At 37.0% G+C, this 19,925-nt stretch overlaps 1 protein-coding gene across 1 annotated transcript in view; it reads left to right on the plus strand.

The window, feature by feature from the left end:
• The window catches only part of CDH18 (cadherin 18), a 417,078-nt gene that overhangs the window by 340,362 nt on the left and 56,791 nt on the right, over positions 1-19,925 (plus strand). Inside the window, exon 8 of the mRNA XM_052659026.1 lies at positions 19,244-19,365. Coding sequence (XP_052514986.1) covers positions 19,244-19,365 — 122 coding nt within the window. The remainder of the gene's footprint in view (positions 1-19,243; positions 19,366-19,925) is intronic.

A 19,925-nucleotide genomic window follows, 5' to 3' on the forward strand; every position in this document is an offset into this window, starting at 1 on the left:
AACCAATGATCAAAAGTAATACAACAGAATACTTTTCTGAAATTTTTATTTATACATGCAAAGGTCAGTGTATTAGCTAACTATAGCCATATGATAGATTACTTCAAAACATCAAAAAGTAGTTCAATTTTTTTCTAAGACTTAAAATAAATTTATTGACTCATTTATCTGAATATTCCATAGATAAATTGAGCTTCAGACTTACCTTTATTAGGACTCTTATCTCCATTTCTTTGTATTTTTTTCTGCATTCCCTTTTATCATATTTTGATTTAAGGTTGCTATATTATAGTATCAAGCAACTAGTACTATGTTAACTTTTACTATGTTAATAGGGTGAATGCCACCTTAAGTTGGTACACACTCAGCCTCATTCAGAGTGCAATAAATTGTCACTTTGGATAATAAGATGCTGCATTATTTAACCTATTTATAAATTAGTCGCCATTCACTTTCTTTAAAAACTATGTTTAGTACATGAACTGTGCCCATAATTTAACTGCTTAGTATGACAAAAGGTATAGAATTGTTCATGTTGGCTCAAGATTTTCAAGATTGACATTTTTATTTTCACTTGCAGTCAATTCCATTAAAATCTCTTGGATTCTACATATAAGGAGGAGGCTCATCAAGCAATTATAACATTTAATACATTTTATTTTTGTTACTGTTTACTTAATATGTCAATACACTGAGACATTACTCTTTACACTATCCCAAACTCAGTATCAAATTCTAAAATAAGTAGAACATATTAGTTTATTCAAGAGAAACTCAAATAACTCAAGCGATTATATATATATCCTGCTAAATATGTATTTTTCTGACAAAAGCCCAATAGTCAAAGCTGTGGTTTATCCAATAGTCATGTAGGGATGTGAGAGTTGGACCATAAAGGAGGTTGCGCTCCGAAGAATCCATGCTTTCAAACTGTGGTGCTGAAGAAGACACTTGAGAGTCCCTTGGATTGCAAGGAGACCAAAACAGTCAATCCTAAAGGAAATCAACTGTGACTGTTCATTGGAAGAACTGATGCTGAAGCTGAAGCTCCAGTACTTTGGTCACCTGATGTGAAGGGCTGACTCATTGGCAAAGACCCTGATGCTGGGAAAGATTGAGGGCAAGAGGAAAAGGGTGCAGCAGAGGATGAGATGGTTAGACAACATCACTGACTCAATGAACATGAGTTTGAGCAAACTCTGGGCGATGGTGAAGGACAGGAAAGCCTGGCATACTGTAGTCCATGGGCCTCAAAGAGTCAGACATGACTTCGTGACTGAACAACAACAAATATGAATTTACAGTTTTCCTCTTGCCACAATTTTTTAATACTTCTTCCAATTTCTTTGTATACATCAGATATTCTTGCTTCTTGAATGACATCAAATAAGACCAATTAGAAAAGAGTTTGCACGTTTTCCTTCTATCAGATCTACCAACCTACCCAGTACTAGGGGCAATAGTCTCCATAAACCTGGCTCCTGTCAGGTTACTGTGAATAAACTCTCCATGTCATGCTTACGGCCACCTCTCTATGTGTGCTCTGAATCTTCTCCCTTCTTGCTCACTGAGACATGGCACTATTAACAATTTCTCCACTTCCCTCTATTTTTATATTTCTTTATCTGGTACATATTTCCCCTATCCTCAAAAACAGGCTTTATTTTCTATCTGAAAATAAAATCAACTCCAGCAACCAAAACCTGAAAACCTGTCTTGATCTAGTTTCCCTCCAGGTACAACTCTAATATTTCATTCCCTTGAATGAGAAACTCCTTGAAAGAATTGTCTATATTCACAGTCTGCCATTTCCCTTCTCTCAGTGTCTTTAAAACTCACTCTAAAAAGATTTTTATCTTTGTTATGTCACAAAATTACTCTTGTCCTTCATATGGTAGAAGCCCAAGTAAAATTCTCATATGTCCATTTTCTCAAATCTTTGTAGCATTTGGCACAATTGACAAGTCCTTCGAAACAAGCTCTTTCTTTAGCTAAAGGAAACTACATCCTTAATCCTTCACCAATTCTTCATCGCTCCATTCACTGAATTGTGATGTATCTTGATTTTCAGACCTCAGATTTTTCTTGAATTATTGCCCAAATAATGTCATTCAGTCATATAGACTTTTGTAGCATCTACATATTAATGACTCTTGACTTTAAATCTATAGCAGCTTGCTCACTTTATCCCTGAATACCACATTAGCTACTCTAATATCTTCACTTAAGAGATCTCAAACTCGATATAAATCAAATAAATCTTTTCCTCAAAATCTAAAAACCTAAAATCTGCTCTGTAACAGACCTTCAGTTCAGTTCAGTTCAGTCACTCAGTCGTGTCCGACTCTGCAACCCCATGAATCGCAGCACGCCAGGCCTCCCTGTTGCTCACTGTCTCCCAGAATTCACTCAGACTCAAGCCCATCGACTCAGTGATGCCGTCCAGCCATATCATCCTCTGTCGTCCCCTTCTCCTCCTGCCCTCAATCCCTCCCAGCATCAGAGTCTTTTCCAATGAGTCAACTCTTCACATGAGGTGGCCAAAGTACTGGAGTTTCAGCTTTAGCATCATTCCTTCCAAAGAAATCCCAGGGTTGATCTCCTTCAGAATGGACTGGTTGGATCTCCTTGCAGTCCAAGGGACTCTCAAGAGTCTTCAACACCACAGTTCAAAAGCATCAATTCTTCGGCGCTCAGCCTTCTTCACAGTCCAACTCTCACATCCATACATGACCACAGGAAAAACCATAGTCTTGACTAGACGGACCTTAGTCGGCAAAGTAATGTCTCTGCTTTTGAATATACTATCTAAATTGGTCATAACTTTTCTTCCAAATGATGATCATATACTTCAGTTTCTATGTATATCACCCAGCGTCATATCTGGCTCTTCTCTTTCTGTGATGCTGCATGCCCAGTTCATCAGACACTTCTCTTCCGTTCAGTCACTCAGTCATGTCAGATTCTTTGCAACCCTATGAACTGCAGCACTCCAGGCCTCCCTGTCCATCACCAAGTCCCAGAGCTTACTCAAACTTATGGCCATTGAGTTGGTGATGCCATCCAACCATCTCATCCTCTGTCATCCCTTTTTCCACCTGCCTTCAATCTTCCCCAGCATCAGGGTTTTGCCAGTGAGTCAGTTCTTTGCATCATGTAGTCAAATTATTGGAGTTTCAGTTTCAACATCAGTCTTTCCAATGAACATTCAGCACTGACTGCATTTAGGATTGATTAGTTGAATCTCCTTGCAGTCCAAGGGACTCTCAAGAGTCTCATCCAACACCAAGTTCAAAAGCATCAATTCTTCAGTGCTCAGCTTTCCTGATAGTCCAATTCTCACATCCATACATGACCACTGGAAAAACCATAGCTTTGACTAGAGGAAACTTTGTCAGGAAAGTAATGTCTCTGCTTTTTAATATGCTGTCTAGGTTTGCCAGAGCTTTTCTTCCAAGGAGCAAGTGTCTTTTAATTTCATGGCTGCAGTCACCATCTGCAGTGATTTTGGAGCCCAAGAAAATAAAGTCTCACTGTTTCCATTGTTTCCCCATCTATTTGCAATGAAGTGATGGGACCAGATGCCATGATCTTAGTTTTCTGAGCTGTTGAGCTTTAAGCAACCTTTTACACTCTTATTTTTCACTTTTATCAAGAGGCTCTTTAGTTCTTCTTCACTTTCTGCCATAAGTGTGGTGACATCTGCATATCTAAAGTTATTGATATTTCTCTTGGTAATCTTGATTCCAGCTTGTGCTTCATCCAGTCCAATATTTTGAACGATGTACTGTGCATATAAGTTAAATAAGCAGGGTGATAACATACCGACTTGACGTACTCCTTTTCTGATTTGGAACCAGTCTATTGTTCCATGTCCAGTTCTGACTGTTGCTTCTTGATCTGCACTCAGATTTCTCAGGGAGGCAGGTCAGGTGGTCTGGTATTCCCATCTCTTTCAGAATTTTCCACAGTTTGTTTTGATCCACACAGTCAAAGGCTTTGGCATAGTCAATAAAGCAGAAGTAGATGTTTTTCTAAAATCATCTTGCTTTTTTGATGATCCAGCGGATGTTGGCAATTTGATCTCTGGTTCCTCTGCCTTTTCTAAATCCATCTTGAACATCTGGCAGTTCATGGTTCACATACTATACTGTTGAAGGCTGGCTTGGAGAATTTTGAACATTAATCTGCTAGGGTGTGAGATGAGTGCAATTGTGTGGTAGCTTGAGAATTTTTGGCATTGCCTTTCTATGGGATTGAAATGATAACTGACCTTTTCCAGTAGTGTGACCACTGTTGAGTTTCCCATATTTGCTGGCATATTGAGTGCAGCACTTTCACAGCGTCATCTTTTAGTATTTGAGCTAGATCAACTGGAATTCTGTCATGCCCACTGGCTTTGTTAAAGAGATGCTTCCTAACTCCAACTTGACTTCACATTCCAGGATGTCTGGCTGTAGGTGAGTGATCACATCATGGTGGTTATCTGGGTCATGAAGATCTTTTTTGTATAGGTCTTCTGTATATTGTTGCCACGTCTTCTTGATACCTTCTGCTTCTATTAGGTCCATACCATTTCTGTCCTTTATTGTGCTCATCTTTCATTAAATGTTCCCTTGGTATTTCTAATTTTCTTGAAGAGATCTCTAGTCTTTCTCATTCTGTTGTTTTCCTCTATTTTATTGCATTGATCATAGAGGAAGGCTTTCTTATCTCTCCTTGATATTCTTTGGAAGTCTGCATTCAAATGGATATATCGTTCCTTTTCTCCTTTGCCTTTTGCTTCTCTTCTTTTCTCAGCTATTTGTAAGTCCTCCTCATACAACCATTTTGCATTTTTGCATTTCTTTTTCTTGGGGAGTCTTGATCACTGCCTCTATATGATGTCAGGAACCTCTGTCAATAATTCTTCAGGCACTCTGTCTATCAGATTTTATCCCTTGAATCTATTTGTCATTTCCACTTTATAGTCGTAAGGGATTTCATTTAGGTCATACCTGAATGGTGTAGTGGTTTTCCCTGCTTTCTTCAATTTAAGTCTGAATTTGGCAAGAAGCATTTCATGGTCTGAGCCACAGTCAGCTCCTGGTCTTGTTTTTGCTGACTTTATAGAGCTTGTCCATCTTTGGCTGCAAGGAATATAATCAATCTGATTTCAGTATTGACGGTCTGCTTATGTCCATGTGTAGAGTCTTCTCTTGTGTTCTTGGAAGAGGGTGTTTGCTACGACCAGTGTGTTCTGTTGGCAAAACTCTTTCAGTCTTTGTCCTGCTTCATTTTGAACACCACGGCCCAATTTGCCTGTTATTCCAGATATCTCTTGATTTCCTACTTTTGCATTCCAGTCCCCAATAAACAAAAGGACATCTCTTTTGGGTGTTAGTTCTAGAAGGTCTTATAGGTCTTCATGGAACTGTTCAACTTCAGCTTCTTCAGCATTACTGGTCTTGGGTATAGACTTGGATTGCTGTGATACTGAATGGTTTGCCTTGGAAATGAACAGAGATCATTCTGTCATTTTTGAGATTGCATCCAAGCACTGTATTTCAGACTCTTTTGTTGACTATAATGGTTACTCCATTTCTTCTAAGGGATTCTTGCCAACAGTAAGTAGATATAATGGTCATCTGAGTTAAATTCAACCATTCCAGTCCATTTTATTTCCCTGATTCCTAAAACATGAATGTTTACTCTTGCCATCTCTTGTTTGACCACTTCCAATTTGCCTTGATTTATGAACCTAACATTCCGGGTTCCTATGCAATATTGCTCTTTACATCATCAGACTTTACTTCCATCATCAGTCACATCCACCACTGGGTGTTGGTCTTGCTTTGTCTTCATCTCTTCATTCTTTCTGAAGTTATTTCTCCACTGATCTCCAGTAGCATACTGCACACCTACCAGCATGGAGATTTCATCTTTTAGTGCCTTTTTTGCCTTTTCATACTGTTCATGGGATTCTAAGGCAAGAATACTGAAGTGATTTGTTATTCCCTTCTCCAGTGGACCGCATTTTGTCATAACTCTCTACCATGACCCATCCATCTTGGGTGGCCCTTCACAGCATGGCTCATAGTTTCATTGAGTTACAGTAGGCTGTGGTCCATGTGATCAGTTTGGTTAGTTTTCTGTCATTGTGATTTTCATTCTGTCTGCCCTCCAAAGGATAAGGATAAGAGGCTTGTGGAAGCTTCTTGATGGGAGAGACTGACTGAAGGGAAAACTGGGCCTTGTTCTGATGGGCTAGGCCATGCTCAGTAAATCTTTAATCCAGTTTTCTGTTGATCTGTGGGGATGTGTTCCCTCCCTGTTGTTTGACCTGAGATCAAACCATGGTGTAGTTAGTGAAGATAATGGCGACCTCTTTCAAAATGTCCCATGCAAGCACTGCTACACTCAGTGTCCCTGACACTGTAGCAGGGCACCGCTGACCTATGCCTCTGCCAGAGACTCCTGGACACTCACGGGCAAGTCTGTGTCAGCCTCTTATGGCATCACTTCCCCTTTCTTCTGGGTTCTGGTATGCACAAGGTCTTCTTTGTGCCCTCCAAGAGTCTGTTTCCCGAGGCCTGTGTAAGTTCTGGCAGTTCTATGGTGGGGTTAATGGTGACCTCCTCCAAGAGGGTTTATGTCATACCCAGGTCTGTTGCACCCAGAGCCCCTTCCCCTGCAGCAGGCTACTGCTGACCTGTACCTCCTCAGGTGACACTCAAACACTACTGTTAGCTTAACTTTAAAATATATCCATGAGGCAATAACTTCTTCCCATTTCCATCACTCCTACTCCTGTTCAAACAACCACATTCCCCACTAGAGCATGGCGATAGCTTTCTAAATAGTACTTTGAACTTAACCCTCACCTCCTTTCATCTGCCAGTGTTCCTTTTAAATCATAAATATATCATGTAGTTCTGTTTTCAGTATGATAAAATATTCCCAAATAAATTAAAGCTACACTACATGACACTTATGTAGGATGTACCAGTACACACACACGCACGCACACACAGACACACACACACACACACACACAGACACTAACATTGTGTCAAATAAAAGGTAAGCATAAGATGTATCTTCTGTTTTAACTTTAGTTCTTGGTAGACGGAGTGAAAGTGTTACCCATCAGAAACTGTGTACATGACACTTCTTACATGTCATGTCAGATCACCTTAAGCTCAATGACTCTGACAAGTGGGAAATGGAAACTAAAATAACTAAAGTTAAGTAGGTAAACATTGTTATTTTGAAATTTTTTAGAAAGAAAATTATCTCAAAAGGAAGGTCTAAGACTCAATTAGAAACAATAACAAAGAAAAAGGTACACATGAGAACACTGAGTCTTTAATAACATAACATGTCAAATTTGATGAATTAACAAAATCATAGGCGTCATCATAGCATTACCATAACTTATAGGTAAAAAGTTGTGTGAGCTGATTGAAATTAAATCATTTAAAATTTATTTAAATGTTTGGGAAAAAAGTAAAGATTCTGATTGTTTTTAGATTTTCTGGAGTTACATGACCATGTTAATGTTTGCAGATTTTAAAAAATTAGCATACAAATGTAAAATTAGAGGGGAAATATAATAGGAATAAAACCTTAAACAATCTACTGGAATGTAAAATTACAAAGAGCTAAAAACAAAAATTTGGACAAATTTGAAGTGTATAATAAAATGGTAAATATATATGTATTGCATATATATATATAAATCACCAAAGCGGCATAAATATGATAAACAAACAACATTACCATACCATAGTGAAATAAAAAAGATATCATCTTCATGCTACTCATAATAGGCACATGATGAAATATAAAGATATAGAAAGTTCTAAAATAAGAGGATACAATAAAACATAGATAATTCTAACCAAAGTAAATCTGGCAGAACTATGTTATTATTGGAAAAAAATATACTGTAAATCGTATAGCTATCAGGATGGTAAGAACGTCAACCCATATTAATATGTATTTTGTATCACCAGGATCTTCCCTCTTAGCTTAGCCTGTAAAGAATCTACCTGCAAGGCAGGAGACCTGGGTTTGATTCCTTGGTCAGAAAGATCCCCTGGAGAAGGAAATGGCAACCCATTCCAGTATTATTGCCTGGAGAATCCCATGGAGAGACCAGTCTGGCAGGGTGGAGTCTACAGTGTCGCAAGAGTCAGACACGACTTAGTGACTAAACCGCTATCTTGTATTATCAGAGTGAAGTAATTATATGGAGCTTGTATGCACCTAATAAAATATCTTAAAAAATAAGCAAAAACCTAAGCATGAATAAAACTGGTAATGGATTTCTCTCAGAAACATACGATGCAGATCAAAAAGTTAGTAATAACAAAAATGTTTCAAAGAACACAATAAAAACGCATATTTGACTATATAGAGTGCAGTAAATTAAAAAAAATCATATCATTTTCACACATGAAGCAAAATATACTAGCACTGATGACATATGAAAGCACATTGAAATTTGACAAAAAAATGTGTTTATACAAATTTCATCCTTTGAAAAACACACAATCAAATAGTTAAAAGTCAATGTTATTTGTAGGCTAGTGGGAAGAAAGGACACACACTTCAACAAACAGAGGTATGTCATCTTACTCTGAAAATGAAAATTTATCTACATCCCAACTGTAAGCAATACGCATTTCCAGTTTGTGGAAGATGAAAATTAAACCTTAAATAAAAAGTAGGATAACATAACTACAACTTTGAAATAGAGAAAGTTTTATAAAAACACAAATTGTAAATCCCTTAGTGGATGACATTGATAAACAAAACTGAAAATTGTGCTTACTTGGTGATTAGAAAATAATTTGAAATAATAAATAAAGATGTGTATATATACGTGTATGTATGCATATAGGGATTTCCTGGTGGCTCAGTGGTAAAGAATTTTCTGTCAGTGCAGGAGACGCAAGAGTGATAGGTTCATCCCCTGAGTCAGGAAGATTCCCCTGGAGAAGCAAATGGCAACCGACTCCAGTATTCTTGCATGGGAAATCGCATGGACAGAGGAGCCTGACAGCTATAGGCTGTGAGTCCATGGGTTCTCAAAGGGTCAGATACAACTTATGAACTGGGCATGAGCACATATTCATATATATCTATTAATTTATGGATAAATTAAAATAATTGTGCTATTTTTGGATCGGTATTACAAGATATATCAGATATTTTGACATGAAGTATATATTCCATTTGAATGATAAAATAAATACTAATTTAAGAACCACCTACCGTGAAAAATAAATTTTACATGTACCTCACTGTGACATTCCTCTCCATTCCAGCCAAAATTCATCACTATTGAATTGTATATTATCTATTCATTTGGTTTTCTTTGTAGTTTTACCAAATACAATTTAGCTGTTTATCTCCTCTACAGTGAATTCTCTTACCCTTTACCCCTCAGAGGTAGCAATATTGTTATTTATTTCTGCCACTTCTAGAGTTTCATATAAATACAATCAAAAAGTATAGAAGATTGGGTTATTGTTGAGTCACTAAGTTGTGTCCGACTTTTTGTGACCTCATGAACTGCAGCATGCCAGGCTTCACTGCCCTTCACTGTCACCTGGAGCTTGCTCAAACTCATGTCCATTGAGTCTGTTATGCCATCTGAAAATCTCATCATCTGTTGGCCCCTTCTCTTCCTATGTTCAGTCTTTCCCAGCATCAGGGTCTTTTCCGAGTCTGCCCTTCACATCAGGTGGCCAAAGTACTGGAGCTTCAGCATAAATTCTTCCAATGAATATCCAGGGTTAATTTCCTTTAGGGTTGACTGGATTGATTTCCTTTCTGTCCAAGGGACTCTCAAGAGTCTTCTCCAGCACTACAATTCGAAAGAATCAATTCTTTGGTGCTAAGCCTTCTTTATGGGTCATCTCCTCACATCCATACATGACTACTGGAAAAGTTATAGCTTTGGCTATATATGGACATTTGGCAAAGTGATGTCTTTGCTTTTTAGTATGATATCTAGGTTTGTCATAACTTTTGTTCCAAGGAGCTGCTGCTGCTGCTGCTGCTGCTAAGTCGCTTCAGTTGTGTCCGACTCTGTGCGACCCCAGAGACAGCAGCCCACCAGGCTCCCCTGTCCCTGGGATTCTCCAGGCAAGAACACTGGAGTGAGTTGCCATTCCCTTCTCCAATGCATGAAAGTGAAAAGTGAAAGTGAAACCACTCAGTCGTGGCTTCACGACTCTTAGCAACCCCATGGACTGCAGCCTACCAGTCTCCTCCATCCGTGGGATTTTCCAGGCAAGAGTACTGGAGTGCGGTGCCATTGCCAAGGAGATAGCATCTTTTAATTTCATGAGTGTGGTCACCATCCACAGTGATTTTGGAGCCCAAGAAAATAAAATCTGTCACTGTTTCCACTTTTTCCCCATCTATTTACCATTAAGTGATGGGACCGTATGTCATGATCTTAATTTTTTGAATGTTGAGTGTTAAGTCAGCTTTTTCATTCTCCTCTTTCACCCTCATTAAGAGGCTCTTTAGTTCCTCTTTGCTTTCTGCCATTAGAGTGGTATCATCTGCATATCGGTGGTGGTTGATATTTCTCCACTGGCAATCTTGATTCCAGTTTGTGATTCATCCAGCTTGTAACACTGTTACTGCATAAAGCCTGTATGATTTTACATAGTATAGTTTCTACTGAAAATCACATGTATAGGATTGTCAGTGTGCCCTATATTTTGTTTCTTGATTTTTGGAAAGGTTTAAATTCAATATTCTGCTCTCTCTTAGTCTCAGCGTTTTAAAGTTTACATAACTTCTTTAATTGTGTCTCAAAAGTACAGTTTGGCCCATGGCACCATTCTTATTCCTGTTTATAGAGTAAATAATTAAGTTATAGAAATAACAAATAATTTTCCAAAGTTCATGTTCCTTAAGGGTTCTGGAAAGTGGCTCCTACTGAATAAGTTGTCTGAAGACAGGATATTTTTATTTACTGTGCCATCAAAAGGACTGAACACTTATTTTGAGAAATGCAGTGTGAGCATGAAATTAATAGTAGCAATAACAGAAATGTTGCATTAAGAATTCCTGGGACATTATCCAGTTTTTACCATAATAAAATGCTTCTCACACACAAAAATATGTCTGCATTTATAGGTAAAGTAATTGGCATTCAAAGAATAGAATACTAACCCTAGGGCTGAGGGAAATAAAGAAAAAAAATACCAAAGAAGCTTGCTAATTTACTAATATAGATTTAGCTAATTTCATTATTGAGCAGAAATACTAGAATGAGTGTAGGTAAGCCACAATTGGTTACAAAACTATAGTGAGTTTTCCACTCTAATTATCTGAAATTAAAGTTACAGTTTTTACACACCATCCTACTTTTCAGTTCAGTTCAGTTGAGGTCAGTCACTCAGTCATGTCCAACCCTTTGCGACCCCATGAGCTCAGCTTTCTTCACAGTCCAACTCTCACATCCATACATGACCACTGGAAAAACCATAGCCTTGACTAGATGGACCTTTGTTAGCAAAGTAATGTCTCTGCTTTTGAATATGCTATCTAGGTTGGTGATAACTTTTCTTCCAAGGAGTAAGAGTCTTTTAATTTCATGGCTGCAATCAACATCTGCAGTGATTTTGGAGCCCCAAAAAATAAAGTCTGACACTGTTTCCCCATCTATTTTAGGAAATAGAAATTATTCAATTTGCATCAGTGTTAGAATCAAGCTTACTCTGAGACTGTTTCTCATGACTCTTCATCAGTATCTCTTGAGATTCCCCTGACAAAGCATGCCCTACAGATCACTAGTTGCATCCACAATAAGGTTAGATTCTGTTCCCTACAGAACAGAAAATGATAGTACACTTCCATACAAATAAGTATCTGTTTGATCACAGCTCTGTACTTTTAATCTTTAAGTGATAGAATAGTAATTGTACACTGGAGATATAATATATAACATTAGAGAAACATGGAGAGAGTCTGTTTCCATCCAGGAGGATTTAGTTTCCTGTGCCCAAGTATGGAGTATGGGCAAGGCTATGCCAATTCCAGAGCACAGCATGAGCAATGCAGACGTAGGGCAGTGAGAAGTGATGTTTGAAAACAGTCAAATGCTTAGTCATTCTTTTATTCTAGTATTTCCTCAAGACATAGTCTTCCCAGAATCCTTTCCTAAAAACATTTTTTTAATTTTTTAATTGAAAGATAATTACTTTACAGAATTTTGTGATTTTCTGTCATACTTCAACAAGAATCAGCCATATATACACCCTGGTCCCCTCCCTCCTAAACCTCCCTCCCATCTCCCTCCCCACCCCACTCTTCAGCCTGTTTCAGCCCCTGTTTGAGTTCTTTGAGTCATACAGCAAATTCCCATTGGCTATCTGTTTTACACATGGTATTATAAATTTCTATGTTACTCTGTCCATACATCTCCCCTTCTCCCACCTCTCTTCCCACCTTGTCCATAGGTCTGTTCTCTATGTCTCTTTCTACACTGCTGCTCTGAAAATAAAATTTATCAGTGCCATCTCTCAGATTCCATATGTGTGTGTGTGTGTGTGTGTATGTGAGTATACAATATTTGTATTTCTCTTTCTGACTTAATTCACTCTGTATAATAGGCTCCAGTTTCATCCACCTCATTAGAACAGATTCAAACGTATTCTTTTTTATGGCTGAGTAGTATTTCATTGTACATATGTACCACATCTTCTTTATCCATTCATCTGTTGATGGACATCTAGGTTGCTTCCTGTTCTATCTATTGTAAACATTGCTGCAGTGAACATTGGGGTACATGTGTCTTTCCTGAAAATATTTTTCTGATACAGCAAAATAACATCTAGTTCTTCTCATTCAGAAAAGGAGCAGAAAATTTTGATGGCTTTTAAGACTGCTGATACCAATGATTAAAATTAATGATATTATTCTTGTTTCAGGTTTATAGAACAGATTTCTTTGTCTGCTCTTAAAAGTGAACAAATACCTGGTTGAGAAGTATAGGAATAAACTAGCATATATACAATGGTTATAATAGAAAAAATGCATTTATATAGTGGCAGTTGTATAAGGTCTGAGAAGTAATTCATAACCCTGGCTTTGTCAAGATAAGTCATTTAAACTGTGTCAGTTTCACTTTGGTAATTTACAAAATGAGAATTCATACTGAATATTCTTTTTTATTATTAAAATTATAAAATGATCAAGTATGATCAATATCAGCTTCCACAAAAGCTTAGCAATGCCTTTTTTTCATCATGTGTTATCGTGTTAGTTGCTCAGTTGTGTCTGACTCTTTCCAAAAAAGGCTGAATAGATGCAGTAACTGTGATTAGTTTATATCATCAGTTCAGCTCAGTCACTCAGTCATGTCCAAATCTTTGCTACCCCATGAACTGCAGCATGCCAGGCTTCCCTGTCCATCACCAACTTCCAGAGTTTACTCAAACTCACGTTCATTGAGTCGGTAATGTCATCCAACCATCTCATCCTCTGTCCTCCCCTTCTCCTCCCGCCTTCAACTTTTCCCAGCATCAGAGTCTTTTCAAATGAGTCAGGTAGCCGCAGTATTGGAGTTTCAGCCTCAGCATCTGTCCTTCCAATGAATATTCAGGATTTATTTCCTTTAGGAAGAATAGCAGCAGAGCTACAGCAATAGTTAAAATCTTAGAAACCAAATGCTAATTGAAATATATATTTTCAGACATATCTCAGAAGACTGCATTTAAAACTGTAGTATTTTGTAAAGATGGAAAAAAACACATGCAAAACTAAATAATTCATTGCAAAATGAAATAGTATATTGTTGAGGATAACCTTCTTAATAATATTAATTCTTGAGTACAGTGATATGATAAAATATATTTATTATTATGCTTTGCAATATCTTCTTTGTTGATATTAAGTTAAATATACAGACTTCTAACTTTGTTGTTGTTTAGTCAGTAAGTTGTATCCAACTCTTTTTTTACCCCATGGACTGTAGCCCTCCAGGCTCCTCAGTCCAGGTGATTCTCCGGGCAAGAGTACTGGAGTGGGTTGCAATTTCCTACTCCAGGATATCTTCCCAATCCAGGGATTGAACACGCATCTCCTATGTCTCCTGCATTGGCAGGTGGATTCTTCATCACTACGCCACTTGGGAAGCCCCTTTTTCATAATAAATCACTCTAAATAAGCAAATATTTTAATCAACATTGAGCTAACTTTAAATTAATGGATCTATTTGTCTTTATAATATAAAATTGACTGATACAATACATCAGAATCCCATTATCTTTTATTTTACATTGACAAAATATCATAAGTGCCAATTCTATTAGTCATTATATTAAGCTATTCATAAATATATTAATTTTAATATTTTATAACTTTTTTCCTGTATATTTAGGTTTCCATGGTGGCTCCATGGTAAAGAACCTGCATGCCAGTGCAGGAGACACAGTTTTGATCCTAGGGTGTTTGTCCATGGTTGTTGTACAGTGACTTAGTCATGTCCAGATAACCCCATGGACTGTGGCACACCAAGCTTCCCTGTCCTTCACTATATCCCTGAGTTTGCTCAAATTCATGTTCATTGAGTCAGTCATGCCATCCAGCAATCTCATCCTCTGTCATCCCCTTCTCCTCTTGCCTTCAATCTTTCCCAGCATCAGGCTCTTTTCCAATGAGTCAGCTCTTCTCAAATATTGGCCAAAATATTGGAACTTAATCTTCAGCATCAGTCCTTCCAATGAATATTCAGGGCTGATTTCCTTTAGGATTGACTGGTTGGATCACCTTGTTGTCCAAGGGACTCTCAAGAGTCTTCTCCAGCACCACATTTTGAAGGTATCAGTTCTTCGGCATTCAGCCTTTTTATTGTCCAGCTCTCACATCTGTACATGACTTCTGGGAAAACCATAACTTTGACTATACGGACCTTTGTAGGTGAAGCACTGTCTCTGCTTTTTAGTATGCTGCCTAGGTTTGTCACTTCTTTTCTTCCAAGAAGCAAATGTCTTTTAATTCCATGGCTATGTCCATTCTAACTGTTGCTTCTTGACCTGAATACAGGTTTCTCAGGAGACAGATAAGGTGGTCTGGTGTTTCTGTCTGTTTAAGAATTTTCCACAATTTATTATGATCTACACAGTCAAAGGCTTTAACGTAGTCAATAAAACAGAAGTAGGTATTTTTTGTTTTGTTTTGTCTTTTCCTGGAATTCTCTTGCTTTTTCTATGATCCAGAGGATGTTGGCAATTTGATATTTGGATCTCTGCCTTTTCTGAATCCAGCTTGTGTATCTGGAAGTTCTCAGTTCACATATTGTCAAAGCCTACATTGGAGAATTTTAACATTTCTTCACTAGGATGTGAAATGAGTGCTATTTTGCAGTAGTTTGAACATTTTTGGGCATTTCCTTCTTTGGAATTGGAATAAAAACTGACTTTTTCCAGTCCTGTGGCCACTGCTGAATTTTCCAAATTTTGTGGCATATTGAGTGCAGCACTTTGACAGCATCATCATTTAGGTTTTGAAACAGGCTCAGATGAAATTTCATCACCTCCACTAGCTTTGTTCATAGTGATGCATCCTAAGGTCCATTTTGTTGTTTGTTTGTTTGTTTAGAATGTATGGATATTACATTTTATCTCTTACTTTCTGCTATGTAAATTAAGAGAAGTATCTCTGTATTTTTTCTTCCTCCTTTAATGCTTTGACTTTTTAGATAACTTTTATATTTTAAAAAAAACTTCCCTAATTTCTTCTCTCCCTCTCTCCTTCCTTCTTTTTTTCCTTCCTTTAAAGATGAACTAAGGTGTCCATATGTGTGTGAATTTATCTCTGGGCTTTCTATTTTGTTCCATTGATCTATATTTCTGTCTTTGTGCCAGTACCATACTGTCTTGATGACTGTGGCTTTGTAGCAGAGCCTGAAGTCAGGCAAGTTGATTCCTCCAGTTCCATTCTTCTTTCTCAAGATTGCTTTGGCTATTCGAAGTTTTTTGTATTTCCATACAAATCTTGAAATTATTTGTTCTAGTTCTGTGAAAAATACCGCTGGTAGCTTGATAGGGATTGCATTGAATCTGTAGATTGCTTTGGGTAGTATACTCATTTTCACTATATTGATTCTACTGATCCATGAACATGGTATATTTCTCCATCTATTAGTGTCCTCTTTGACTTCTTTCATCAGTGTTTTATAGTTTTCTATATATAGGTCTTTAGTTTCTCTAGGTAGATATATTCCTAAGTATTTTATTCTTTTTGCTGCAATGGTGAATGGAATTGTTTCCTTAATTTCTTTTTCTACTTTCTCATTATTAGTGTATAGGAATGCAAGGGATTTCTGTGTGTTGATTTTACATCCTGCAACTTTACTATATTCATTGATTAGCTCTAGTAATTTTCTGGTGGAGTCTTTAGGGTTTTCTATGTAGAGGATCATGTCATCGGCAAACAGTGAGAGTTTTACTTCTTCTTTTCCAATTTGGATTCCTTTTATTTTTTTTTCTGCTCTGATTGCTGTAGCCAAAACTTCCAGAACTATGTTGAATAGTAGCAGTGAAAGTGGACATCCTTGTCTTGTTCCTGACTTTAGGGGAAATGCTTTCAGTTTTTCACCATTGAGGGTAATGTTTGCTGTGGGTTTGTCACATATAGCTTTTATTATGTTGAGGTATGTTCCTTCTATTCCTGCTTTCTGGAGAGTTTTTATCATAAATGGATGTTGAATTTTGTCAAAGGCCTTCTCTGCATCTATTGAGATAATCATATGGCTTTTATTTTTCAATTTGTTATATAAAACTCCTAGAGGAGAACATAGGCAAAACACTCTGACGTAAATCACAGCAGGATCCTCTATGATCCACCTCCCAGAATTCTGGAAATAAAAGCAAAAATAAAGAAATGGGATCTAATTAAATTTAAAAGCTTCTGCACAACAAAGGAAACTATAAGCAAAGTGAAAAGACAGCCTTCTGAATGGGAGAAAATAATAGCAAATGAAGCAACTGACAAACAAATAATCTCAAAAATATACAAGCAACTTATGCAGCTCAATTCCAGAAAAATAAACGACCCAATCAAAAAATGGGCCAAAGAACTAAATAGACATTTCTCCAGAGAAGACATACGGATGGCTAACAAACACATGAAAAGATGCTCAACATCACTCATTATCAGAGAAATGCAAATCAAGACCACAATGAGGTACCACTTCACGCCAGTCAGAATGGCTGTGATCCAAAAGTCTGCAAGCAATAAATGCTGGAGAGGGTGTGGAGAAAAGGGAACCCTCCTACACTGTTGGTGGGAATGCAAACTAGTACAACCACTATGGAGAACAGTGTGGAGATTCCTTAAAAAATTGCAAATAGATCTGCCTTATGACCCAGCAATTGCACTGCTGGGCATACACACTGAGGAAACCAGAATTGAAAGAGACACATGTACCGCAATGTTCATCGCAGCACTGTTTATAATAGCCAGGACATGGAAACAACCTAGATGTCCATCAGCAGATGAATGGATAAGAAAGCTGTGGTACATATACACAATGGAGTATTACTCAGCCATTAAAAAGAATACATTTGAATCAGTTCTAATGAGATGGATGAAACTGGAGCCTATTAAACAGAGTGAAGTAAGCCAGAAAGAAAAACACCAATACAGTATACTAACACATATATATGGAATTTAGAAAGATGGTAATGATGACCCTGTATGTGAGACAGCAAAAGAGACACAGATGTGTAGAGTGGACTTTTGGACTCTGAGGGAGAGGGAGAGGGTGGGATAATTTGGGAGAATGGCATTGAAACATGTATAATATCATGTAAGAAACGAATCGCTAGTCTATGTTTGATGCAGGATACAGGATGCTTTGGGCTGGTGCACGGGGATGATCCAGAGAGATGATATGGGGTGGGAGGTGGGAGGGGGGCTTCATGTTTGGGAACTCATGTACACCCATGGTGAATTCATGTCAATGTATGGCAAAACCAATACAGTATTGTAAAGTAAAATAAAGTAAAAATAAAAATTAAAAAAAAAAAAAAGAAGAACTAAGAAACATTCGGAGAACTAAACAAATAGTAGATTTTGTTTTACATAACAATGGAATAGGTTTGGCATTATTTTGTTTAATCCACTGACAGAAAATACCTCACATGAGTGGGAGTATCTGATATTGATAGTAAAACTTTACTGGCCACAGAGAACAAGTTGTAGCATATTTTATCCTTTGTCTTCTGGGAAAAAGATTTATAAGATTGAAAATATTTTTTTCTTTAACTTTAAGTAGAATTATCTAGGATGATATTTTTTCTTTGAAAAATATTTTTTAACCTAAAAATTTATCTTCTTTAGTTGTTGTAGTAGCACTCTGATTTCCTACTTTTTTAAAAGCACCTATGTCATGTGTAATACATAAATTTTCTTAATGTATAATTAAATAATGGATAATTTAAATATCCACTTTCTTTAATATTTTATGTATATGTATTTTATCCTTTTTTTCTAATACTTTTTGTTTTTGCCTTCTCATTAATTTTTCCACTATGAATTCTATATTTTTAGCTTTGACATGTAAAATAAACCAAACATTTCTTTTCTCATATCTCATAACTAATAAACCTACTGAAAAATGGTAAGACTGCACTTTAGAAATATTTTAAAATAGTAGCTCTAATATTTTGATATTTATGAGGATTTTATATGAATTCTATGCTAAGTTCCAATTTAAATTATTCTTTTTATTTTTCCCCAAGTATTACTTGACACTACAGACTGCATATATTGTCCTATAAGAATAATTTTATCCTTGTGTAAAAAACTTTATTTTCTCCAAGTTGATTTAGACTTGAAACCTTGAATGTTTTAAAGATTATCTTTTTTTTTTTCCAACTACTGTGCTTTTCTTAGATTAATGGTGAAACCAATTGTTCATCCTTTGGACTTTGACAGCATACAGTGAGTTCTGACAACTTTCTCCCACTCCAGTTCCTGAATAACATGTAATTTCCTTGATATGACAAAGTATCATTTTAGCATTCATGTCATGCCATGGTGTTCATTTTTCATTTTTCTGTAAGTTAATGAGTTCTAACAAAGTGGCTTCATAAAGTTTTCTTTTGCCAAAAGTCCTGCGGCAGCATGTGCGACTAGCGACAAGCTAGTTTTAAGGAGATTGGTTTTAAACCAAGTCTCTAAAGTGTGCATGGAAATACTAAATGCATCCCTATGTGTTTTGCAGACAATCCGAGCTTGCTGAGCCATGTCACAGTGGGTATTAGAGTTCTGGATGTCAATGACAATCCTCCCGAGCTTGCCAGGGAATATGATATTGTTGTCTGTGAAAATTCTAAGCCCGGTCAGGTAAGTTAATTGTTTCCTTCCTATAATTTGAATGGAAGAAAAATAAGCAGCTCTGTTTCTATTATTCTTAGGTATAATCCTCAAAAATCCCTCAGTGTTATTTTTGTGCTTAGTACAAATAATTTTATAAAGCTTTAAGTACCAAATAGATTTTTTGAGAACCATAGAAAATAAATGTTCTCTGGATCACAAATGTAATTCAACAAATGAACTCCTTCATACATGTATTTTTTCTGCCAATAAAATTATACTGAATGATTTACATGCAACCCTGTATTAAGTGAGGAGGAAACAGTGAACTTTCCTGCCCTGAGGAAGCTTATAAAATAGAGTGGGAAAAAGAGAATGGCCTGGTCTACTTTGGAGGGAATGAGGAAGCAACATACAGTGGCCACTGAGTAATACTGATACTAGAAGGTGATTAGGTTTCAACATGAAGAATGTATATGTTTTGAGGAGGTAGGGAGAATGAAAGATGGACAGAAGAACTGGAACATGGAACTTGCATCTGGATGTAGCATGGCAGCCAGATAAAGGAGCATGGTGATTCCATAGGGAGA

Source organism: Budorcas taxicolor, chromosome 20 (genome assembly GCF_023091745.1).
Source record: "Budorcas taxicolor isolate Tak-1 chromosome 20, Takin1.1, whole genome shotgun sequence".
NCBI lineage: Eukaryota > Metazoa > Chordata > Mammalia > Artiodactyla > Bovidae > Budorcas > Budorcas taxicolor.